Raw genomic sequence first — 18,562 nt, 5'->3', positions numbered from 1 at the left:
GGAACCGTCAGCTGGGCTGGGTACCGGCCTGGGTGAGGCCAGGCTGCAGGGCAGCCAGGGAAATGAGGATGGCTTCCTAGAAGGCAAACGTGGAGTGGGCTGGGGCCAGGGGGACTGGCCAGTGTCCCGACTCCCAGCCTGTCTTCTGCCGACCCAGCCCCTTGGGGTCAGCAGGGTGTGAGGAGGTCAAGGACAGGCCCAGCTTTGTCCTGTACCCCTGCCACCGCCAGCCCGGAAGGGCTGTGCCCCAGGTAGGGCATGGGCAGGAAATTCTCAACCCTTGGTGCAGACTCAGAAGGGTCAGAGTTGGGGGTCCCTGCTGGGCTGGCATCCAGCAGAGCCCTTGGGGACAGGCAGGTGGTGTCTTACAATTGTGGACACCCTCCTCACCCCCCAAAATGATAAAGTAACAGAGCCTCCTTGCAAAGTGCCCCGGGCACAGCATTCCAAGGTAACCTCAGAAGTTGGTCTCTAGGCCCTGAGGCTACCCAGGACTAAAGAAACCACCTCCAGAGAAGGCTGGTTTGGGTGAGCCCCAGAGAGCACTGTTACCCTGGTGGGGGGCTCACCTCCGTGCGGATGGTGCGGCTGCCCTGGTTGGGGCAGGTGTTGACATACAGGTCGAAGAGGACACTGGGTTCAGCCACCTCCAGGTTGGGATCAGCATCTACTCCAGCTTCCAGCCCCTGGAGGCCCCCAAATACCACGAGAGCATGCCTGGCAACCCAAGGAGGGGGTCAGGGACGGCTCAGCAAGCAGCCCTAGGCTCCCAGCCCACCTCCTCAAACAGAGAAGGGGCCCATTCTGTACAGTTTTGCCCCCACCAGTCTGGTTCCTGGCGCCGTTCCTCCTCCCCGGCCTCTGCCAGGCTGGACCCACCTGAAGCTGGGAATCTGGGCGGAAGCCACATCGGAGCCGCGCTCTGACGTCCCAATGGTCAGGTCATACCCGTCCTGGAAGGGGGCCTCGGTGAACACAGCACCTGGGGGGAGGCCAGCTCAACAGGGGCCCTGTTCCCGACAACTGCAGAAGCTGGGTGGTGTGTTTACAATGGGGTGCAAGGTTGGAGGAGGGGAATTTCCGGCCAGGGAGCCCCACCTAGTCTGGGTCAAGGAGCAAAATGGAGATTGGGTAGAACTACCAGAATCTCTTGACTTTTCGGGTCCTCTGGCCCCTGTTCCCAACACCACAGCGGACTACCGATGACAACGCCTCCTCCTCAAACGTCAGCAGCATTCCAGGCAGTGCATTCAGGGAGACCAACGCCCAGAGAAGGAAAGGCACTTGCCCAAGGACACACAGCAAGTTGGTCGGACAAAGAGAGGACCCTGTTCTGACTTTTGGGGAAAGCAATGCTCCCTGCAGCCTTCTAGACCGTGAGCTGGAGGGTGTTCCCAGGAGCACCCTCTGTCCTTACTGAGGCAGGAGGCCAGTCGGACCGTGTAGCCCCAGTAGAGACCAGCCTTGGTGCGAGGGTCCTGCGATGACACGACTTTGCCGTGGCGGGTCTTGTTTTCTGGAGGGGAAGCAGAGAGACTGTGAAGATGGGGTGAGTGGGACAAGAAGGTGGGAAGAAACAGCCGCAGGGTGCCGCAGGGTGGCCAGGCCAGGACGTTTCTGACCTGTGAGCAGCTTCTGGTCCAGGCGCACAGTCACCCGAAGCCCTGGTTCCAAGTTCTTGTCTATCTTCACCTCCTGGGGAGAAGCCACAAGAAACGGGTGCTATTCCCCACCCGACCAGCAGGGGTCGCCTCTGCCCCAGATTTGGTTAGAGGCACGAGGTCCAGCTCTGCCCACCCCAGGCAGTTACCACCACTACTCGCCATCTGGCACTGAGCAGGGAGTATTCTGGGAGTTGATGAAGCCCCAGGAGTCTACATCTGAAGACTCTGACACTCACTAGCTGGAGGGGTTTGAGCGGGTCACTCCACCTCTGAGCCTCAGTTTCCTCATGTAATAGGAACTTCCCATAATAGTGGTCGTCCTTGCATAGCACAGCCCGGCCTGAGCGACTTCTGAGCATGACAGGTGAGTGCTTGTGTTGGTGCTGGAGAGTGCACTCTTCCCCGGAGGGCGCACCCACAGCATCCGCTCTGCTCTGAAAGTTACCTCTGGCCTAGCTGAGGGCAGAGCCCTCATTTCTACGTTTCTTCCTCTGACCCCAGAGCCCGGCTTGAGTGAGGAGTTGCAGACGAGCAGCCTCCGCTCAGGTTTGTTTGGCATCAACCCAAACAAGGGCCCATCTATTGCTGACTTGCTTTCTAAACAACAGTAAATGCACTCCTGGCTGTATCTACTGAGGCCTGCCCCAGGCTCATCTCTGGCCCAGGGACAAAGACACCTGGGTTTGGGGGTCCCCACCCATATCCTCCAGCCTGCCTGCCCGCCAGGCCAGCGAGGCTCCGGGAAGTTCAACCCAGCTAGTCACCAGTGCCCACCTTCTTCATTCCACAGTTGACGAAGGAGCCGTGGCCCGGCCGGGTGGGCCGGTCCACCACGATGCCCTCTCGGAACTCGGACTCCTCATCCTGGCGCATGTGGTGAGGGCTATCCAAGGGGTTCAGGAGCCCTATGAGGAGAGGGCCACAAGGAGTCCGCCAGGTGCCACAGGTCCAGCCCTGCTGGAAAATTGGGTCAGTCCCCACCCCCTACTCTTACCTGCAAACTGTAGATCCTGGTGCTTGGGGAAGAACGCCTTTCTCAGGTACCTAGGAAAGAACGCAGGTCTCAGGAGTCTGGGGAGGCAGCCTCCGGCCTACCTGCCCCCCCACCCCCTCCCTCATGCTCAAGGAAGCCTGCCCTGCATCCCCTCTTACTGCGGACACTCCAGGTACTGCAGGATCCGGGCCAGCTGTACGCACGCCTGCCCCTTCTTGCCAACTCCCCGGAATTCCCCTTCCACAGTCCTAGAGAGAAAGTTAGGGCTCAGAGCCTGCTTGTCCCTTCAAGAGATCCTTCACCCAATCTGCAGGGACTGCTTTGCAACTCTACCCAGCAGTGGGTACAAATGGGAGTACTTCAGGCAGGGCTCAGCCCTGGTAAGGGGCAAGGAGCAGGCGAAGGCAGTCTGTCCAGGTAGCCCTCCCTTGTCCCTGAGCACCAGTGCCCCGTGCAATGGTCCCTACTTGGCATCTTGGCCCTCTTCATCGAACACCACAATCTCGTCCACGCAGAAGATGGCGCAGGCTCTGGCTATCTGGCCCGCCAGGTAGGTGCGAAGCTCGGGCGACTGAGCGTTGTCCAGGATGGAGCCCGGCAGGGCCACACTCAGGGTGTAGGGCCGTCCTGGGCAGGAGAGACCTGGTCAGTGGGAGAGCAAGGCCCATGCCCTCCCTCCTTTCTCTGTCCCCAGGGTCCAGAGTTAGAGAAGTTTCCAACAAGAGTTCTGAGATCTAGCAAAATAGATCCAACTCTGTCTTGGGGTTTCAATCTCCCCAAGAGGAAAACGGACTGAGTGGTCTCGGGCTCCCGTGAGCAGGGCAGACCACGGGCAAGGCAAGGAGTGGCCAGGGGTTCCTCCCCTTCTTGTCTCAGTCTCCACTGTCAGATGGGGTGACGATGAGAGTGAGTAGCTACGAGCCGTCGACATGGGCACATTCACCCATACCCCTAGGGAGCTGTACTGCCTGGACCCCCACCAAGAAGGACTCTAGCCCAGAGTGCCCAAAGACAGGGCTCAGCTCACAGGAAAGACAACACCTGAGAAGTAGGCTCAGGCTGTCAGCTCCAGAGGGACCACCACATGCTTGCTTGGGTGGGTGGGGGGGGTCATTCAAAGAAAGCCATGTAAGATCACCCACAAAGGGCTGCCATGGTATTTGAGACAGAGGACATGCCCATCACCATCACAGTAACCACAGCCGTATAGGGTGACTCCCGACTCTCTGAGGCTATGGTCTGGCCCAGGAGAAAAGATGTCATGTGTCAGGATAGATCCGGATATACTGATGTTGGACATCCAGGACATAATGTGGGAGGAAAAGCCAGGCCCGGAAGTGCATGGGTAAGACAGTCTGACTTGTATAAAATTTTACCTGCACATCCACCTGAAATGTCTAGGTGGGCAGGACATAACGTCTGGGCAAACCTTCACTGTGGTGTTTGTTGTCTTCTTTAGTTTTCTGTATTGTTTTGAGCATGTATTATTTGGTTTTTGTTCATTTGATTGAGGATGTATTATTTGTAATGAGGAAAAAAAGCATTTTTAATGTGGAATAAAAATAATTAAATGAAAGTGACATTAAAGCACACAGAAGATGCTCAGTAAACTAAAAAAAGTTTCAATCATGCACACTTGAAACTTAATGTGATAATGTCATGTTACTTCAATTAAAAAAAAAAGTAAAACTCTAGCAATCATGATGGTGCTGAGGCTCTAGAGGCATAAAGTTACCAGAGATGCTGCTTACCCCCACGGGCGTGGATCCCGCCTGAGGAGATAGGACTCAGTTTTCTGAGTTTCTCCCTTCTCTGGGTCTCAGAGTCCCCATCAGAACACACTGTCTCCATCCCCTGGTCTCTAAGGACCCGTCCGGATAGGACCTTCTCTGCCTGGCCAGGACCCAGCCTGCTTACCCCGGTCCTCGCTCTGCGCTGTGGCCTCCTCCTCCTGCTGGCGCTTTGCCTGTTCCTCCTGTGCCCGCTGCCGCTCCAATTTTTTCATCATTTTGAGGTCCTTCCATTTCTTTTTTTCCTCTTTCTCTGGATAAAAGGACATCCAGGTCGGTGGAGGGGAGAGGGACCAAGAACAGTCCAGGAGAGGTTCCTCTCAGGGCTTCTGGCTCCTTCCTCTCCACTTCGGGTGCTGTGGAACCCACCAGGGACAAAGCTGGTGGCTCTCCCCAAGGTTCGACTGTGCACTGCCAGAGTGGTCTGGGGTAAGGATGCCCGCAGACACTCCCCTCCACCGCCCACCCTCCTCCTTACTCTGTTGCTTCCACTTTCGCCACTCGATCCTTTGGCCATGTTCACCCTGGGTAGGATGGAAAGAACAGGAATGAGAGGCTGAGTGGCCACACCTGAAGGGTCCCCCCTGCTGCTTCACCTGAGCCCGCCCTTGTAATGGGGATAGGCAGGAAGTGAGGGAATCCCCCCTACAGCCGCCCCGAGAGTGCGCCAGGAGGCCAGGACCTGCGGGAGCCCCGCGCCCGGGAACATCCCGGCCAGTAACACGCGCGCAGGGCTCAAGAGGACACCGCACCTGCCCACCAGGGCCCGGGAGTCGACAGAGGCGGCACGTAAGGGCTCGGGATTGCGAGGAGGCCCCCCGAGTCCGCGCCGCAGTCAGACTACCCGCGGGGCGGCAGTGGGTGCCCAGACCCGGCCCGGGCCCAGCTCCGAACCTATCTCGGGGACGGACGCACGCGGCCACGAGTGTGCGGCGCCTGGGCCTTCCCGGGCCGGATCAGCGAGAGGCGGGAGCGCGGCCCGGCTGCCACGGGGTCCCGCGCGGCTGGTTCTCGCGCCCCTCCCCGCCCCCGCCCGGGCCCAGCTCCCCGCACCCACCGGGCCGCAAGGCCGCTTCCCCGCGCGCTCCGCCATGTTGGCCGCTCACGCCGGCCCCGCCCCGCCTGCAGACACACCCCTTCCGGCCAGCCCCCTCCGCGTTGCCCAATCGGAGGGCCAAGGGCGCTCGGGGGCGTGGCCGAGCAGCCGGCGGTCGCCCAAGCCCGTGGGCGGGGCTGGTAGGCGGGGCTGGAGCCCAGGGCTCAGCCAATCGCCGTCCGGGGCCCTGGGGTGACGCCGGAGCCGCGCAGCGCCCGGCCTCCGCGGGACCGCCAGGTAGGTGCGGAGCTGGAGTGGGACTCAGAGCTGGCACCGACCTGGGAGAGCATTTCACCCAGGTCTTTATAGATGCCTTCATTTACTCCCTCTCTCTTTAATTAGCAGACTTTATTTTTTATTTAATTTTAAAAAAGATTTATTTATTTATGCATACCTGAGCTGGGGTACAGACCAGAGATGCGGGGGGGCGGAGGGGGGGCGGGGGCGGTGAGAGGATTCACCAGAGACAGAGTGGGGAGCAGAACAGGCAGACTGACTGAAATACACTGCTGAGGGGAGCAGCGGGAGAGACAGGAGAGGTCTGCTGCACTATGTGGGTTGCTCCCTGGCCGGCCGGGGATCGAACTTGTGCTGCAGAGGCTGCGGATTGCTTCATAGTGCAGTGCTTAACCCCTTGCGCCACTGGGGAGGCCCTTATTTAATTTTTTAAAGATTTATTTCTTTATGCATATAAGAACTGGGGTGTAGGCGAGAGCTGTGGGGGTGAGAGGATTCACCAGAGACAGAATGGGGAGCAGAACAGGAGACAGCAGAGTCTGCTGCGCTATGTGCTCCCTGGCCCAGGCCATTGTGGGACTTCGTGGTGGTAACACTTAACCCCTAGGCTATTGGGATGGGGGCCCTGGTTATGCTATTACTGAATTGTGTGACCAGACAAGTTGCAAGTGTTTCCACTTCTTTGGGCCTTGTTTCTATGTCACCAAAAAACATTTGTACCAAGAGGAGGCAGGGATCTGTGGTTCACTGAGCTTCCATTCTGCCCGAGTCCTCATCAGAGATCACACTGGAGCTTGTAAAGCACAAAGAAGCAGCCAACAAGCGTGTGAATAACTTAAAATTTTATTATGGGCAAAAGTGCTGGCTTGAAGACTCAAGCCTAAAGGCCACTTTCCATAGTCAAAGGCAGGTAAGAAAATGGAGGGCTGCCTGAGTCTGGGGCCAGTGCAGGCTCAGGACCAGGGCTGGGATTCAAGCCAATGAGGTCTTGAGACCCTACACCCTGAGTCACGGAAGGGCAGGGGAAACAGGTCAGGGAGACAGAAATATAGGCCCATGGGAGGGGGTGCCTGACTTCCCCAAGACCGGGGAGGAGGGCTCCTCCCATCTGCCTCCATCCACCTCCAACCTGGCAAGGGCTGACACCTGGACCAAGATAGAGCCCAGTGGAGCATCAAGGACAGGTCAGGCAGGCCCCGGGCAACTTCAGGGCTTGAGGTCATCTTTCCACTTCTGCAGCCTCTTGTCCATGGCCTGGAGCGTGGCTTCATCCTGCTCCAGCACAGACCTGTCAGATCCCATTCCCCACACCCCCAGCAGGCCTTGGGAAGCTTGGGGGTGCTTCCTTCCCCCTGCCATTTACCTTCACAAAACAAAAGCGGATATAATGGTCAAACTTCTTCTGGTGTGGCGCACTGAAGAACACGGACACTGGGATGGCTGCCAGGCCCTGGGAGGAGAAAGTCTGTGTCTCAGGGTGGCCCACGGCTCCAGGGGACAGAGTGGTCCCCAGGATGGGGGTGAGGGAGGAGAGTTAGCTTCAGTGCAGCCCCTCCCAGTGCTGAGACAAGGTTGCAGGAAAGTACCCCAGAGCATCCTTTCAAGTCCCTTGTGTAGAGAGGGGAGTTGGAGGCCAAAAGCGCAAGACAGGGAAGGACCAGAGGAGAAAAAACTCTTTAGAATCATAGATCTGAGCTGGATGGACCTCAGGGTTGAAGGGCCCACTCCTCACTGTATAGCTGGGAAGACAGAGGCCGACAGACAGGAATTCCTGTCAGCGCACACGGCACCTCCGTGCAGTTAAAAACTGGCTCCCTACTCCTTGAAGTGGAGATGGCCCTGTGCCAGGGCTCATGGCAGAGGCTGGGCTGGATTTTGGGCACCCTTGAGCAGTGCACAACCTGCAAAACCGTACACAGGGGTCCTGGCAGAGGCCCAGCTCACCTTGTTCTTGATCATCCATTTGACGAAGCATTTGTCATAGGGCTCGTCCCCAGCACCAGGCAGGTAGGGCATCCTCTTCTCTGCGGGAGAGAGGCCGTGCTGAGACTGGGCCCCTCCAGCCCGCCTGCTCTGCCCAGCCTGGTCTGTTCTACTCACTGAAGTCTGAGATGTCTGTGACCAGGAAGTAGCTGCCCTCGGGGACCACGGGCCTCAGGCCCACGGACTGCAGGCTGCGTATCATGTGGTCGCGGCAGCGCTGTATGGCCTGCGGGAACTTCACAAAGTAGCTGCTGGGCTGGCCAAAGTGCTGCTGCTCCCGCTGGAAGTTCTCGGCCACCGCGGCCTGGGCAGGCACATGGAAGCCAGTGAGGGGTGCCCCGACCTGCGGCCAGCCTAGGCTCTTCTGTTGCTCCCCTCCCCGAGTGGTACCCCCCGCCCTCCTCCTCACCTGGGCCTGCGTGGGGCAGTGATAGACCGTGTTCTGGTGTACGGTGCGCAGGTGCTTCACGAGACGATCTGGACCCAGGACCCAGCCCACCTGGACCAAGAGCACAGGTCAGGAGTGAGGCCAGAGCCTGGCCAGAGCCCATCCCAACTCCCAGGGCTTACCTGGCCTGCCAGGTATGACGGGGCGGCGAGTTGCCCCCACCCTTGTAGACTCACCTTCCAGCCCGTGGTGCTAAAGGTCTTGCCAGCACTGCCAATGGTCAGGGTACGTTCCCACATGCCAGGGAGGCTGGCTGCCCAAGGGAAAAGAGAGCAGCTGCCGAGACGGGCTGTGGGTGAGGGGAGGCGGGGTGGCCAGGCCCCAGCACCCATGCTCTGTACCCCTGGCCTGAGCTAAACTGTCTGTAGGACTCACTTCATCTCACCCTCTGACAACTCTGCGGCAGAAGTGATTATCCCCCTGCTTTCTGTTCTCAGGGGGAGGTCAGATGCCCCCTCCCATCCCCCAACCTCCCTCCCAGTGCTAATCACTAGGCCTGCAAGGGCTTCCAGCTGGGCGCAAGGGCCTGCAACAGTGACTGGGCAAGGTCCCCGGGGGGCGCTGGGCTCACCGATGCTGACGTGCTGGTGCCCATCAAACACCAGCCACTGATAGACCTCGTCGCTGACACACACCACATCGTGCTGCTGGCACAGGCCGGCCACCAGCTCCAGCTCTGCCCTGGAGTACACCTGCGGGCCCCTCCCCAACAGAGCCTGCTCAGAGGAGACAGAGCCGCGGGCCCAGCCCTGTGCCAGGGGCTCTTTTTCTGTCCCACCCTACGAAGGCCCATTGGTAGTGAGATGATAGAGAATATGTATACCGGGCTCTGCCCCCACTCCTGGCACAGAGCTCCAGAAATCTTTGAAATTTCTAAGTGATGAGGGCACTGGGAGCACCCCTCGTTTTAATATTGTCTTTGACCCTGTCCTTGACCCGGCTCCCAGGCCCTTGTGAATTCCTACGCATTAGAGCGTCTGTAGTTCTGACCAGGCGATGGGTGGGGTCTGGGGTGGGAACTGAGCACCAGAAAGACCAAATGTAATCAGAAGTTTGGCGTTTTCGGCTTCCCTCCCCCACTTCTCCAGAGAGAGGAGGGGCTGAAATGGAGTTAAAAATTGACAAGGAAACTTCCATTAAAAACCCCGATAGTGTGGGGTGCTGGGAGCTTCCAGGTGGGTGGGTGCCCCCATGGGGACAGAGGTTCCTGTGCTCAGACCCTGCCGACCTCACCCGTGTGTGTCTTCACCTGGCTGTTCATCTGTATCTTTCAATCAACTGCAAATGTGTTTCCCGGAGTCCCATGAGCAAACTAAGTGACCTGGAGGAGGGGGCACGGGGCCCCACTGGACAGCTGGCGGGGCGGAAGCAGCTGGGCCTGCCATGGCACAGGGGGAGGCGCTGGAGTGGCAGGTGCACCTGCCGCACCCTCCGCACCTGCGTCATCTCCAGGGAGACAGCGTCGGAACAGAATTAAAGTGACTCCAGTTGTACGACCCGCCTGGTGTCCCAGGATTGCGTGGAGCTGAGTGGCATGACCGTGGGGGTGTGTGAGAGCAAAGGGGAACAGGAGGAAGATGGGGTTCTCTGTGACCTGGCTCTGGCTCCCGTTTGACAAATGGGACGTGATGTCACTGTCCCGGGGTCATGGGGAGGGAATGGGGGTGCCTAGCCTGCTCCATCACCCCCGACTTGATATCCCCCCGAGGACGTCTGTCCTATCCTGGGGCCTCCGTGCCTCCCACTTCATGGATGGAGCAACTGAGGCCCCAAAGCAGCCATCTAGTGACAGAGCTGGAACCCAGCCTAGAGGGGCCCTGAATAGAGGTCTCTAAAGTTACCTTTCCCAGGGGGTTGTTGGGGGTGTTGAGGATGAGGACTTTGGTGCGAGGAGAGAACTTGCTGGCCAGCTCTGCAGGGTCCAGTCGCCAGTTGCTACTGCTCTCCAGCTTCCCCTCCTCAGCGGGGCTCTGGAAGAGGGGGTGGAAGCGGGTAGCAACATTCACCAAACAACTCCGGGGCTTCTTCCCCCCAGAACTAACCTCATCCTCTCCCCACATTGCGCCCCCCACGCTGGAGAAACTGGCCTCCTGCATTTCCTTCCTTCTTTCCCATCTCCCAGGGACCCCCTCTGCCCACTCACGCCCCAAGCAGCATCCTCACCGGCCTCAGGGACACAAACACGGGGCGACCTCCTGCCATCAAGGTCATAGGTTCATAGCAGTCGAAAAAGGGCTCAATAATGATGACCTGGTACAAGGGTCAGAGACCAAGGTCAGGACCACCCTGACCATCCCCCCCATCCAGCCCAAACTTTGCCCACTCACCTCATCTCCTTCATCCACCAAGGCCTGGAAGGTTGTGAACAGGGCTCCGTAGGCACCCACAGTCACCAGCACATTCGTGAGTGGGTCTATCTCCTGTCCTAGCAGCTTCCCAAAGAAACTTGCCAGGATCTTTGTCAGTGGTGGGTAACCCTATAGGATAGCAGGGGTCAGCCACTTGATGGCCTGGGCATTTTTTTTTTTTTTTTGTTCAGCTGCCACCAGGCAATTCTACCACCTTCTAGCAGCAGGCTGGGGGCAAAGTCAGCTCCTATGAGTTGAATTCTCTCGTCTCTTCTGCCAGCCTTTACCACAAGCCTGTACCAGGCCTGGGGCCCAGGGCACAGCACCCAGGAAGTGGTGGCAACTGCACTTTATTTTTTATTTTATTTTTTTAAAGATTTACTTATTTATTTATACAAGCACTGGGTACAGTCAGAAGCGTGGGAGGGTGAGAGAATTCACCAGAGCCAGAGAGGAGAGCAGAACAGGCAGACTGACAAAGTACACTGCTGAGGGGAGCAGCGGGCGGTAGGAGAGGTCTGCGCACCATGTGGGACCCTCGCCCGGCGGCCGGGATCAAACCAGCGCTGCAGAGGCTGCGGGCAGCTTTGCAGCCCAGCACTCAACTGCTGCGCCACCAGGGGAGGCCCAGCAACTGCACTTTAAACACCTCCATTAGGTCTAAGATGAACATTGGTGTCATCCAGTCTCCCAGAAGCCTTGCAAGAGAGGTTTTTTTTTTTTTTTTAAGATTTATTTATTTATGCCTACAAGAACTGGGGTACAGGCCAGAGGTGTGGGGGGTGAGAGGATTCACCAGAGATAGTGGGGAACAGAACAGGCAATTGACTGAAATACACTGCTGAGGGGAGCAGTGGGTGAGTCAGGAGAGCAGGAGAGGTCTGCTGCACCCTGTGGCTAACTCCCTGGCCAGGGATTGAACTCGTGCTGCAGTGGCTGTGGGTAGCTTCATATGTTGCATCTTAACCCCTTGCACCACCCGGGAGGCCCAAGAGAGGTATTATTTGACAGGTAGAAAAATAGAGACTCCAAAAAGGAAAACAAACAGAAAAATAGAGACCTAGAGAAAGGAAATGACTTACCCAAGGTCACCCACAGTTGAGGTGTAGGATTAGGACCTTATGCTGCAGCTTGGTGTGTACCCCACTTTGAGAGAAAGACTGAATCTGTAAGCTTGTTTACTGAGGGCCCTTATAAAACACTAAAGGCTAAGCCAAGTGCTAAAGCCTAAACTAACTTAATAAACTAAACTAAGTAACAGAAAACCTGACTTAACCATATTTTCTGAACAGCACAATTTACCATGAGCAAAGTTAAAAGACAAAGATAAAAAAACACTGCAATATAAGAGAATGAGGCAAAAGACGTATTTTATAAGAGCTTCTACAAGGCAATAAGACAAAGACATGCCCCCAAGTGAAAAATGAGGTAGGTCATGAAAAAAAGATGCAAGTGAAAAGAATAATAATGGAAGGAAAACCAAATAAAAGCAACACTGAATGATTCTTGCCACAGTTGGCAACAAATGGGTCCGTCTTCCCTTTAACCCAAAGTGTGGGCTATCCTGCTGGCTCTAAGCAGTTGGGTGAGGAACTTCCTGAGGGCAATTTTTTTTAAAAGATTTGTTTATTTATGCATATAAGAGCTGGGGTGCAGGTCAGAGATGCGGGGGGTGAGAGGATCCACCAGAGACAGAGTGGGGAACAGAACAGGCAGACTGACTAAAATACACTGCTAAGGGGAGCAGCGGGCAAGTCAGAAGACGTCTGCTGCATCATATGGGTCAACTCCCTGGCTGGGGATCAAATTTGTGCTGCAGTGGCTGTGGATATCTTCACAGTGCTGCATCTTAACCCCCTGCACGACCAGGGAGGCCCCTTCCTGAGGGCAATTTGACAAACCCTTCACACATTTATATGCTTAGGCCCTTTGAGTCTCTAGTTTCACTTCTAGAAATTGATCTCAGAGAAATACTCACACGTGTGTACAAATAGGTGGCATAGTGAGTGAATAGTGAACTATCTGAACCAGTCCACCAGCATAGCACTGGTTAAATAAACCATGGCACATCTAGGCAATGGAAGACTATAATGTCATTAAAAAGAATAAGGCTATTCTCTCCCAGGGCCTCCTCTGAGGCCTGTGTGTGTGTGAGGGGAGAGTGGGGGCGGGGGTACCCTGGAGGCACTGGGAGACTCACGAAGGCCTTGGTGTACTGGTTGAGCATGAAGTCCCCGCTGACGGCGTGCTGAAAGGCTTCTATTGCGAAGTCTGGGGGTGGGAAGTCAGGGAAACCCTGGCCCAGGTTCACGACATCATACTCAGTGGCGAGTCTGGTGTACTCCACCCTGGGGACGAAGGCACTGTCAGCACCAGTCTCCCTTCACCCCCAACCTGGACTGCTGACTTCCAGGGCAGGGGAATCATGGCACTGGGTTCATTCTAGAAAGAACAGACAACTAGCAACCACCCTGGCCTGAAGAGTTGTATTGTTAGGGGGAAGTGATGTCCTGAGTTAATCCCATACAGGCTTTGTGGACTCCACCCCCACTCCAGACTAAAACCATCAGGACATTGGGGAAGACAAATCCCATCACCACCAAGGGGAGGGTGGCTGGGACCTGAGGGTGGAGTTGGGCAGCCAGGTTGGATATAAAAAACCAAACACGTGGGCCTTGGGCTCTCTCTCTGGCTCGCGATCGCTCGCCTCCCGGCTTCACCGCTCCTGGCTGGCGGCGAACTCTGAGAGCGCCCTTTTGGGATTCCTGATCGGCGGATCGGGGAGGACTCATTTAAAACTTTGTCTCCCACTTTTCTCCCAGAGCTGTACATTTCCTCATTTCCCTTCCCTTGTAAATAAACCTTTTATTAACCTTTCACGTGTGCCTGCAGTAGAGCATTGATAAGTCCTTTTAAGCGCGCGGGTGAGGACCCACAGTCAGGCACCCCGTTTTGTATCGGGGTTGCTCTACAACAGTGTGAGGGTCACACTTTGAGATTAGGTGTGCTGGCCACTGTGCAGATTGCCTAGCCGAGGCACTCAAACTTTTTTGACTAGAATCCTTGGTAAGAAATCATCTTTACAGCAAACCCCAGAGGGCAGCTGCAAGGAAGCCACACAGGCCTTCTGGTGTGATCTACTGCAGGATTTCAGCTTACTCTGGCCTACACTATTCTTTAGAACTTAGGCCTCCTAGATGGATTTCTTGACCCACTGGCACCTTCCCTCATGACTCATGGAGGCTAGGAATGATTTACCCACAGGTTCCTAGTCAGTGGATAGCTCAGTCACATCTGTCTAAAGCCAAGCTTATGCTTGTGACCAGGTCTAAAATCAGCCATTTCCTTTCCGGAGCTCCACAGTGCCCCTGAAGACACACACTGCAGAGGCTCAGAGAGGCCAGTGACCTGCCCGGAGTCACACAGCACCTAGTGGCAGGGAGCGCATGCTCCCTGGTGACTGGGACTGAGGAGCCAGGCTCCATCACCCTCAGAGACCCACTGCCCCCTGGGTTGGGTCTCCTTCTATACAATGGGGTGTTGGGTCCAAAAGCCTGCCAGGTCTGGGAATCAGGAGTCTCCCTGTCTCTCCCAGCCCGCCTTCTTGCCATTTCTCCCCTTCTGAGTTGGGTTTTATCAATACTGAGAAGGCAGAGGGCGGCAACCTGAGGGCTGGGACGCTGCAATCCCACTTTGCATGTTGCCAGCGGCTCGATAAAGGGCTCCAGTTCTTCCGCTTATGCTCCCAACCCCACAACTTCCTCATCCCAAATGCCAGGGAACATCCAAAGGCCAACAGAGGTGGGAGGTCACCACAAAACAGAGTACTGTATGCGGGGTGGGGGGAGGGTAAAAGAAAAAATGTTCCTGATTTTCGGAAAAAGAACAGTTGACAACATTAAAAAAAAAAAAAACCCACAGAGGTGTCTCTCTGTCTCTGGCCAAAAGATAGTTAAATATTTCCTCCCCATGGTGGCACTGAACCACTGGGAGTAACAAGGCCTCAGGCCCCTCTGGGGTTTAGAACAAGTCAATACAGATAAGATCCCAGCATCCAATGAGGCCCTGCTCTTGTCTGGCTTGTTTGTCTATGAGGCTGTGAAGCAGAGGCTCAGGGGAAGCAACGGCCTGGGGGCTTGGGTGACTGCACTGCCCTCCTAAAGCTGCACCTTCTCCTCCAAGGCCTTGGACGGTGGCGTCCCATCGCCACCTCGCAGCTGGGGCTGCAGCTCGGGGCTGGGGTGTCAGGCCCAGCGCCACAGCCGAGCCTGGCAAAGCTGAGATTCAAACCGCGCGCGCTGCTCTGGGTCTTGGCTCCCACAGGCGGGGCTATGCGCCCAGCAGCCCCCTGCGGTGTTGCTGCATGATGGCAAACCCCTGCCGGCCTGTCCCACCTTCCCGCCTGCCTGCAGGGAGACCCATGCACCCCCTGCCCTGGCCGCTTACCACGGGTTGTGGTCAATCCCGTCCAGTCTGCGAGCCTGCAGCCGTTTGGCCATTGCAACCTGCAGACACAGGGGAAAGTCAGAGTCCTGGATTGGCAGTGGGGCTGGACCACTCCCAGGGAGGAGGTGGAGTTTAAGTGCCTCCAGATCGCTAGGCAAGTTCCAGTCCAGCCAGAGCCCGGCTCCACCCCATTCCACCCGCCTCGACTAGCCCGGGGCTCCTGCACTCCAAAATGGCACACCAGACTCGGCCAAGTTAAAATTTGACCCGGGAAGGCCAGGGGATTGAGGAGGGGCAGGAAGGAGGGGGAGAGGGGCAGGAGAGCAGGGAAAGAGAAGGGGAAAATGGAGCAGGAGCAGCTTCTGTGGACCAAGGTCTAGGTAAGCTCTACCTTCTTACTTCTCAGAACAATCTGGCTGGGCCTGCTTTATAGATGGGAAAATGGGAGTGGGGGCGTAGGGGATGTCTGACAAGGTCACGCAACAAAATACCCAGGCTCAGGCCATCTTGAGACTAGGAGGCCACTTTATTACTCCTGTGAAGGGGACACACATTCAGTCCTGAGAGGAGTTCAGGAGCCTGACCCTGGTCCCCACCGCACCCCATATTTCTTCCAAGCCTGCTTTCCCCTCAAACTCAGGTCCTAAGCCTGCCTGGACTGGGTGACATTGGACAGGTGACTGAGCACCTCCTGACCTCAGTCTCCCCATCATTGTGATAGGCGCATAGGCTTTGTGGTCCCCCGGTCTGGTGGGTTTGAGTGTCCAAGGGCTAGTGAGCCGGGGAGCTAATGTCCTCCGCCACCTGCTGGGATAGCAGTAAAGCAAACCGTGTCTCACCATCTTGCTTAGTCCCCACTGGTGGCGGTGCCATGTAAACCCCCACCTAGAGATGAAGACCTTGAGTTCTGGGGGAGATAGAGGGGCCTGCCCGAGGTCAGAGAAGCAGCTGGACAGGATCTGGTCAGAGGGGGTGGGCTCTTCGCGCCAGGCCCCATCCCAGAGCATCTGAGTGCGAACCAGGTGTCCTGCCGCCTAGGATCCCCACGGGAGGTTGGGCCTGGCACCTGCTGGGAGCTTCACCAACTCCAGCAGTCCTCGCCTCCTCCGACTCCCTGATGCCCTCCACCGTGCTAGTCACTCAGTACACCTTTTAAATCAAAACTGTTTAAAATGAGGGTGATTCCTCCCAAGGAAAATCATGTGATAGCCGAAATGTTAGTGGTAATTATCTTGGGTTAGTTGGTTAACATAATGTTTTTTCTTTCTCTTAGTTTTCTTATTTTCCAAATCTTTTTTCTTTAATGATTTATTTATTTATGCATACAAGAACTGGGGTACAGGCCAGAGGTGTGGGGAGGGGGTGAGAGGATTCACCAGAGACAGAGTGGGGAACAGAACAGGCAGATTGACTGAAATACACTGCTGAGGGGAGCAGCAGGTGAGTCAGGAGAGGTCTGCTGCGCCATATGGTTTCTCCCTGGCTGGGGATCGAACTCGTGCTGCAGTGGCTACAGAGAGCTTCATAGGTTGCGTCTTAACCCCTTGCGCCACCAGGGAGGCCCTGTTTTCCAAATCTTAAACAAATGTTTTGGTTTGATGATTTTAAAGTGTGGCAGAAAAATCACATTTTAGAAGAATATCAATATGATATACTGATACCAAGAAGCTGCAAAATATATGTGTAGTATGGTTAAGTTTTGTAAAAACACCCTCATGTCAAAAAAAAAAAAAAAAAAAAAAACACCCTCATGTCTGTTTGTAAATACATAGTGGAATTGAACGTGACTTAATTTCATGTGTGAGCTTCTCTGTGTTTCTAAGTCTTTTTTTTAAAGATTTATTTATTTATGCATATAGGGTGTAGGCCAGAGGTGCAGGTAGTAGGAGGGTGAGAGGATTCACCAGAGACAGAGTGGGGAGCAGAACAGGTGGATCTACTGAAATACACTGCTAAGCGGCAAGACAGGAGAGGTCTGCTGCACCATGTGGGCCAGCTCCCTGGCTGGGGATTGAACTCATACTGCAGTGGCTGGCAATAGCTTGATAGTGTTGAGACTTAACCCCTCCACCACCAGGAAGGCAGCCTCTAAGTCTTTTTTAGAGAGTATACCATATTTGGTTGATTCTGAACACAGCATTTTTTTCTGCACTGCACTTTTTCTGAATTTGGATGTGTCTTTTTTTTTTTTTTCTATAGAGGCATGTTTTTTATTTATTTATTTATTTATTTTATTTGTTTGTTTTGTCCATACATGCACCGGGTACAGTCAGAAGCACGGGAGGGCGAGAGAATTCACCAGAGCCAGAGTGGGGAGCAGAGCAGGCAGAAGGACCGAAGTACACTGCTGAGGGGAGCAGCGGGCGGCAGGAGAGGTCCGCGCACCATGTGGGATCCTCCTCCGGTGGCCGGGGAGCAGCCGGGGACCGAACTGGCGCCGCAGAGGCCGCGGGCAGCCTCGCAACCCAGCGCTCAACCGCTGCGCCACCGGGGAGGCCCTTGGATGTGTCTTAATTGATGTTTAATTAATGTTTTCCCTCTACTAGCTCATAAAACAGCAATGCATCTTACAATTGATGGCATCCTGGATTCAATGAAAGAAGGAATTTTTTTTTGAGTTGGTGGTATGCATCATATTAAAAATAATAAAAGGAGATGGGCACAGTGGGGGTGGGGTGGAAGGAAAGGGGTAGAAGTTGGAGGGAAGAAAGTGTGATGAGGGCTGGGGTTGGGGATGGAGTAGAGTGATGCAGAGAGAAAGAACAGAGGAAGTGAGAGAAGAGGACTGAGTACAGGAAGAAAATAAAAATAATGGGGGGACCCTGGAAAACTGGGATACTCAAAGGAGAGAACTTCAAGTATGTTACACAGCACCTGGATAAATGATACAGTACCAGTTTGCAGGCTATGTGTCATGGATTCATTCAACTGTTTATTGAGCATCTACTATGTACTGGAGGCTGGGCTGGGCATGGGGAGTGATGGGAAGCAGCAGCAACTACCAAATATTCACATGCAGAGCTACAAGTTCTAGATTAGAGACAAGGGCAAAGAAAGTGTCCAGTCCAGGCTGCAGTCAGGGAAGGCTTCCTGAAAGAGGAGACCCACGGGCAGTTTTGAAGCCAGGACCAAGCCAGATCCCAGGAACCCAAGGGCATGCAGTGGGCAGAGTGCAGGGTTACAGCACTTACAGTCTGGTGCAAGCACCGCGTGACAGAAGCTCCAGCCTTCTTTCCCTGGAGGGGACCCACCAGATGCAAATAGATGGCTGCCGCATTCCTGAACATGCTTCCTAGAGCTGAGGGACACTGCCAACTTCTCCAGGGGCAGGGAAGGAAGGAGAGCACCCTGGCCAGAAAAGGCTAATATTTAGCAAGTGGTCACTGGTACCAGGCAGAGTGACATATGCCTTCTTGCATGATCACCACTCAGTCCTTACAACTACCCTGATCACCCTCCCTCCCCTGCTCCCCAACAACCAAAGTGGCCTTTTTTAAAAAAAAAGATTTATTTTTTATTTATACAAGAGCCGGGGTACAGGCCAGATGCGCAGGAG

At 55.3% G+C, this 18,562-nt stretch overlaps 2 protein-coding genes across 2 annotated transcripts; both read right to left on the bottom strand.

Annotated features, from left to right (window-relative positions):
- Window positions 1-7: 7 nt before the first annotated feature.
- SPOUT1 (SPOUT domain containing methyltransferase 1) lies at window positions 8-5,560 on the bottom strand (the record flags this gene model as incomplete). The annotated part of the gene is made up of 12 exons (XM_084238976.1): window positions 5,506-5,560; window positions 4,927-4,972; window positions 4,576-4,701; window positions 3,126-3,285; window positions 2,817-2,906; window positions 2,659-2,708; window positions 2,439-2,569; window positions 1,623-1,695; window positions 1,418-1,516; window positions 880-982; window positions 570-717; window positions 8-76 (listed from the first exon to the last, which is right to left on the bottom strand). Exons 1-12 carry the CDS (start codon window positions 5,539-5,541, stop codon window positions 8-10), a joined length of 1,131 nt encoding a protein of 376 aa, XP_084095102.1. The 5' UTR covers window positions 5,542-5,560.
- A 1,427-nt stretch (window positions 5,561-6,987) lies between these two features.
- LOC311174507 (kynurenine--oxoglutarate transaminase 1) lies at window positions 6,988-18,293 on the bottom strand (the record flags this gene model as incomplete). Its single annotated transcript, XM_084238975.1, has 13 exons — window positions 6,988-7,053; window positions 7,145-7,231; window positions 7,726-7,805; window positions 7,882-8,068; window positions 8,174-8,263; window positions 8,389-8,465; window positions 8,784-8,904; window positions 10,054-10,182; window positions 10,376-10,462; window positions 10,540-10,689; window positions 12,761-12,908; window positions 15,007-15,065; window positions 18,198-18,293. The coding sequence occupies 13 exons, from the start codon at window positions 18,291-18,293 to the stop codon at window positions 6,988-6,990; spliced, it is 1,377 nt and encodes a 458-aa protein (XP_084095101.1).
- Between the last annotated feature and the right edge of the window lie 269 nt (window positions 18,294-18,562).

The sequence above is a fragment of the Talpa europaea genome, assembly GCF_964194135.1.
Source record: "Talpa europaea genome assembly, chromosome: 7".
Lineage (NCBI taxonomy): Eukaryota > Metazoa > Chordata > Mammalia > Eulipotyphla > Talpidae > Talpa > Talpa europaea.
This window is presented reverse-complemented; position numbering and strand designations above follow the sequence as displayed.